This window comes from Gallus gallus, chromosome 3 (genome assembly GCF_016699485.2).
Source record: "Gallus gallus isolate bGalGal1 chromosome 3, bGalGal1.mat.broiler.GRCg7b, whole genome shotgun sequence".
NCBI classification, from domain to species: Eukaryota; Metazoa; Chordata; class Aves; order Galliformes; family Phasianidae; genus Gallus; species Gallus gallus.
The window spans coordinates 21681289-21687288 of record NC_052534.1 but is presented as its reverse complement, the minus strand read 5'-3'; the positions used below and the strand labels follow the sequence as shown (position 1 = coordinate 21687288).

The 6000-nt window shown below is 52.4% G+C and overlaps 1 protein-coding gene across 2 annotated transcripts in view; it reads left to right on the top strand.

The window, feature by feature from the left end:
• The first annotated feature begins 4330 nt into the window (after nucleotides 1–4330).
• PPP2R5A (protein phosphatase 2 regulatory subunit B'alpha) overlaps nucleotides 4331–6000 on the top strand; it is a 40208-nt gene continuing 38538 nt past the window's right edge. Inside the window, exon 1 of one of the 2 annotated variants that reach the window (XM_419432.7) lies at nucleotides 4331–5267. In XM_419432.7, the coding sequence (XP_419432.2) occupies nucleotides 5117–5267 (151 nt within the window). In that variant the 5' untranslated portion in view covers nucleotides 4331–5116. Of the gene's footprint in view, nucleotides 5799–6000 lie in introns of both variants that reach the window. The other variant, XM_040697854.2, reaches the window with a different exon arrangement.

The following is a 6000-nucleotide window of genomic DNA, read 5'->3' as shown; positions in this document are numbered from 1 at the left end:
CAAGCTTTGTAGAAGAGTGCTAGTTGGCATTTTCAAAAGTCCAGTTTTCAACACAGGGAAGCATTTAGAAAGTGGTAGTAGAAAGGTTATAGCTGGTATGGTGGGTTTTTTACTTCTTTCTTTGGTAGTGGTTTCAGGTTTGTTTCGTTATTCATTTTAGTGAACGGAGGTGCCATTTGTTACATTTAAAAATGCTATGAATCCATTCTTCTTGCTAAAGATCGCTCCCCATTTTATACACAAGTATGTTAGTATAAGTAAATATATACTGATCTTCAGCACAGGTAACAGATTAATATATATACGTGTTTATGTGCTGTAAATTTTTGCTAAGGGAATGCCATTATGGAAAAGATGCTAACTGACTTTGAAAGCTTAGTTGTAAACCTATGTCCCCTAGGGGTGCTTTGCATCTTACTGAGCCAGCCTCCTGTAGCGCTGTCAGACGGCACTGTTTCCACTCAAAATGATAATTCAAGACGAACAGAACTAAGGAGTTACATTGGGATATATTTTCATTGGCCTACCAGTTGTGACAGTCGGTGTACGAGTGTATGTATGTGCTTGTGTACAAACTTCTTAAAATAATCTTTTATCTGCAGCCCAATCATGCTGGATTGTCTGACAGAAGATGTAATTAAAAGGTTTTTAAAATAACAACATGAATCAGAGCTACTTTTAACAGTCCATTGCCTGCACATACCCTTGCGCATAGTTTTGCCTGGAAAGACTGTAGTGACGTATTCATAGGTATGTGGAAGGAAATCTAACTCAGCACCCTTAAAAAGAAGGTCTTGCCAACTAATCTCTGGTTTCCAATCCCAGAATCCTGCTCTGGGAGGAAGGTGGCAGATGGTCCCTGAGATAATTGATTCCGTATTATTTAAGGATTTATCAGGCAGAAGACTTAGGAAGACTTCTGCTGTACAGTGACTAGCCGGTGCAGATCACAGAACATAGTTTAACCTGACGTATGTGAATAGCTCATTTGGTTTTACTACGACAGTTCAAGTGCTTAAACTTAATTCCATGTATACTCGAAAGAGCACAGCCTTAACCCAGAAAGTATTTTAAGTTAGTTGAAATATCTTGAAGGACGGACAGGATGGCACAATAGTGAATATAAGCACTGCTGCAGTCAACATGGATTTTCTTGAAAATTCTGAGAAGGAAATCAAAATAAGCGTTCACAGCCTTTCTCCACAAACCTTCCTGGCTGAGGGCTCACATACTCATGGCATCCTCTTTGCTAAATTATTCCCTCCACTATGTCTGAGAAGAACTGGATTTCTTGAAGCTTGGCCTCTCAGCACCCATACAGAAGAACGGGAAAGAAAAGCAACTGCTGCTGGCAACTAGACGAGTCCCTGTAGTAGATGCTCAGCAACAACCTGGTACTCAGAGCCCCATGCTTTCAGTCCAAGTTGGACAGCGTTCTGAAATCATGGTCCCATTCGCCTTTCCAAAGGTCTCACTCCTGAAGAAAAAGATGGTAAGAGGATGTGGGAATAAACCTCTGTGGCTGAATGAAAAGAACTGCAAATGTGACTTCTCATTAAATCTGTTCTAAAACGCTGCATCTCTGTTTTGAATAAGGATCGCAAGTGATGATGAATTTTCTTCTAAGTAAAGTTAGATACACATATAAGGTTTTGCAGAATCAGTGCTTCTGTGCATATTGAAGGCTCTGATTGAAGAGCAGGAACAGCTTGGCATAAAATTACTATTCACAACATTCACTGCGGACACCACAGACTTTTATGAATTAGATTTGGAGCCAGCGGCTTATAACCTGGCATCACTGCTGTATGCCTTAAATACAGTCTAGAAATCATGGGGTTCAGAAGCTGACTCAGAAGCGGTTCAGACAGCTGTGTAGGAAGCAGTAAGCGCAGAAAGCAGGGAAAGGTAATCTGCAGCCTTCTCAAGTGCAGCTATTTCAGACTGCCAGCCACAGCTTTCTGCCATTTTTTCCTTCACCCCAAACACACAATTCACAGGCCTTTTTGTTCATGTGGCCTCACGCAACCATGTACTTCCACTTTCTTGAAGCATTCATCAATTCTAATAATACCTTTATCAGTTTGGTCCACAGAGCTGATGCTCACACATACTTTTTTTTTCCCCCCCAAACAGAAGAATTTCATTAAAGAGACATCAGGAAACTCAATAGCTAAAAGCACTTCTCATTTATTTGAGACAATAAAGCAGTTTATTTTTTGTTTGGCTGACTCAGATTTCATTGATATTTCTTACATGATAACAGTGACAAATGAAGAAACAACCTGAAAGCATTTCGCAGCGCAACTGGTATGAAAATCTCATCGTTGCAGGGCTATACCTTCTATTTACTTAGGGCTTTGTATCAGAAACTTAAATTGCCAATGTTTTACCACACTGTTTCAAACAACATGGCAACCGTCCCAAAGCCTTGGAGAAAATACTTTAAATCTCAGAAGACATTTTTGATGTTGCTCAGAACCTGTACAGAACTTCTCATTAACCACTTTGAAACTATTTAATCGATAAAGCTTTAAGGTAGGCACTTTAATATTGGGAACAGGCAGCAAGGGTCGAGTTGCCAATAAACAGCGTACAGGACACACGGGACCCTGTCACTTTCTAAAAATGGGTGCAGAAGCAAATGACAGCTGTTGGAGGGCAGGCAGGAACAGAGGAACACACGCAGGGTCTGTCCCTTAGTGCTGCCTGCACAGGAGCTATGGGCCACAGAGCACAGTGTGAATCCACCAGGTAAGGAACGCAAGGATTTCCTCTACTACAAAGAGTGAGTTGGCAGTTTAAAGTCTATACACTTAGAAGATAGATATCATTAATAGAAATGGTGCTGACAGAGGAAGTGAGAAGGGAAAAAAATGAGCAAAGGAAATACAGCCAACGGTTTCTATTCAGGAGGCTGCAAATCTGCCTTCCTCTGCGTTCACATAAGGCTACATGTGGCTTTTGGTTTATGGATTCTATACACTATTTAAGCTCCACCTCGTGAAAGCACTTAAACATACCTGGCAGTATTTACATCCTCCTGAAATTACTGAGACTGTAGCATCTGTGATTTTTAGGTGCTCACTTGTCAAATTGGTACCTAGAATTACACTTAGGAAACATGCTGATGTGTGTGAAGCTCCTCTGCGCCCACATGACTACAAGCTAAGGCATCCCACACATTTGCAGTTCAAAAGCCGGGCTGTTCACAGCTGGAAATGGGCCTGGGCAGCTCACCTTCGTGCTGCACGCCATTTCACATGCTTGCTGCTTACGGCTGAGCTTCACCTTGAACCACATGAGCGGTGCTGCATTCTTACTTCTTGAAACGCACTGTAACAGAGACGCCAAAGTTTTACCCTCAGCTCAGCGTCGTATTTTGTCGTGCAGGAAGATCGAAGTCTCTCACATTTCTCTGCCCTGGCCCCACCGGCACCCTCTGTGTCAGGCTCCATCCCTGCAGCCCACAAGCCTCTCAGCATCCTCCCCGAGCCAACAGGACAGAGCACTTGGCAACTCCCTAACCAGTCACCCCTAGGAGGTTAAGCACGCGTCGCGGATAACTCGTGCTTCGCAGCCTGCTCATCCACACCGCGACTCCGTGTGAGAGAAACACCACCACGGCAGCGCGCACCCGCGGCAGCCAAGCTGACCCGGAGGCGTAAGGCAGCGCGTAGCCGCCGCGGCGCGAGAAGGGTGTGAGAACAAAGTTCGGAGCGCCGCGATCACAGCGCAGCACCGCACAGCACGCTGAGTGCTGCCGGAACTCCGCGCGCGCCGCTGGCGGTGAAACAAACCCCCTCACAGCAGTTTCCCCCGCGAGGAGCATATCCGCACGCGGCTGCCGAGGGCCTCCCGGGAAGGACGAAGCGCAGCTGACGCGCTCCCGAGCAGCTGGGAGCCGGCACGGGCTCCGCGCTCCCCTCATCAACCCGAGCCGCAGCAAGAAGCCCCGGGGACCGGGACGCTTGCGGGAGCCGGGCAGAGAGCTCCGGCCCAGGATCGCGGCCGCCCCCCAGAAACGGGGCCGGCACCGCCGGAACTCCGCGGCCGCACGATCCGCAGAAACGGCTGCAGCGCCCCGCGCCCAACGGCCCCGATCGACGGCCGCCCCCTGCGCGGATTGGCCGAAGGCCGCCCCGCAGCTCCCCGCCCCTTCCCCTTCCCTAGTATTTATGTCGCCGAGGGAAACCGCGCCCACCCCGCCGCCCGCTGTCGGTTGGAGGAGCCTGCTGTCAATCACGCGCTGCTCGTCGCGTCCTCCCCACCCTCAGGCCTGGAGGGCGGGGCTTCCACGATTCTTTCTCTTCATTGGCCGTTCGGTACCGTCAATCACCCCGCAGCAACGGCCGCTCCTCGCGCTCTCTCTCGCCCCGTCGGCGCTTTTCCCTCTTTCCCTTCGGCTTCGCTCCGTTTACCCGAGTTGCGGAGCCGCTCGCGGGCCGTGGCGGAGCGGCGGGAGGCAGCATGACGGCGGAGGCGCGGGGGGCCCCCGGCGGCGGTTGAAGGCGGAGAAGGGGCGTGTGGAAGCGAGCGACCGGAGAGCGGGGGGTGGGAGCAGCCTCCCCGGGCGGCGCGGCGCGGGGTAGTCCGGCCGATGACAGCGGGATCGGCGCTGAGGCGGCCGAGGAGCGAGCGAGGCAGGCGGCAGCGGGCTGAGCCGGGCGGGCGGCGGGTCCGGCCCTGAGGAGGAGAGCGGCCGCCCGCCCGCTCGCCGGAAAGTTTGGCGAGCGCCCGCCCCGCCGGGCAAAGTTGCCGTCGGGTTTGTTTGTTTGTTTTTCCTTTTCCTCCCCCCTTCCGCTCCCCCCCGCCTCCCCTGGAGCCGGCTCGGCGCGGGGAGGAAATTGCGAGGGAAGCAGGAACTCGGGAGCCGGGCGCAGCCCGGATCCAGGAGGCTCGGGAGCACGGAGCGCGTCCCCTCGGGCGGCCGCCCCAGTCCCGGGCTGTGCGCGGGGGCAGCAAGCTTTTCTTTTTCTATTTTTTTCCTTTATCTTTTATTTTTATTTTTTTCTCCTTCCTCCCGAACCCCATTTTTTGCCCGCCCGCTTCTCCCTCCGCTTTAATATATGCTTCTGGAGAGCGACGTCCCCCCGCGCCGCCTCACCGCCCAGCCATGTCGGCGGCCATCTCTGCCGCGGAGAAAGTGGATGGCTTCACACGGAAATCGGTGCGCAAGGCTCAGAGGCAGAAGCGCTCGCAGGGCTCCTCGCAGTTCCGCAGCCAGAGCAGCCAGGTGGAGCTCTCGCCGCTGCCCCAGCTCAAAGGTACCGCCGTCCCCCCGCGGCCCTGCTCCCGTACAGGTGCCCTCGGGCCGTTTCCCCGTGCCTTCCCCCGGGTCCTCCTCGCTCACGGGCTCGCTTTGGCGCTCCGCGCTCGTGCTCCGGTAAACAAGCGTCCTGCGGGACGGCTGCCGCCCGCTGTCCCGGGGAGCGCCCCGCTACCTCGCTCGCCTTCTCTGGGTCACCTGGGAGCGAGCGTCGGCGGGGCAGGTGCTCCCGGCGAGGTCCCGCTGCACAAAACGCGGGCGGTGAGCTGAGTTTAGGAGCGAGGGGATTGAACGCTACGGCCCGGGAGCGGGCGGTGGCTCCTCCCACGGGGGGTTTGCCAAAGGAACTCTGTGCTTGTGACATAACGCCCTGAGTTAGCGGAGAGAGTTTGTGTTTGGCCCGCGTGTTCTTTGCCATCTCTTTGGGACGCGGTGTGGGTGACCCGCTGCCCGCCTCGTCGGAACGGCGAGGGCTCGTCCCCGTGCTGTGCGCAGCGAATGAGGGTTTTAGACGTTGACGTTAAAATGGGTAAAGAAGAGTTTATCCTTCGTTGTGAAACTGAAGTCAGAAAGCACACGGCTCACGATAGCAAAAGTGAAACGGAAGTTAATGGCAGCCTTCCACACCTTTGAATGCCTTATTAAAGTTCTGTATGTTTCTCTTCAAAGTTAGAAAAATAGTGATTGGGCAGAGAATGTAAACTTGTTAAAGCCTTTGACGAGGACCTGGA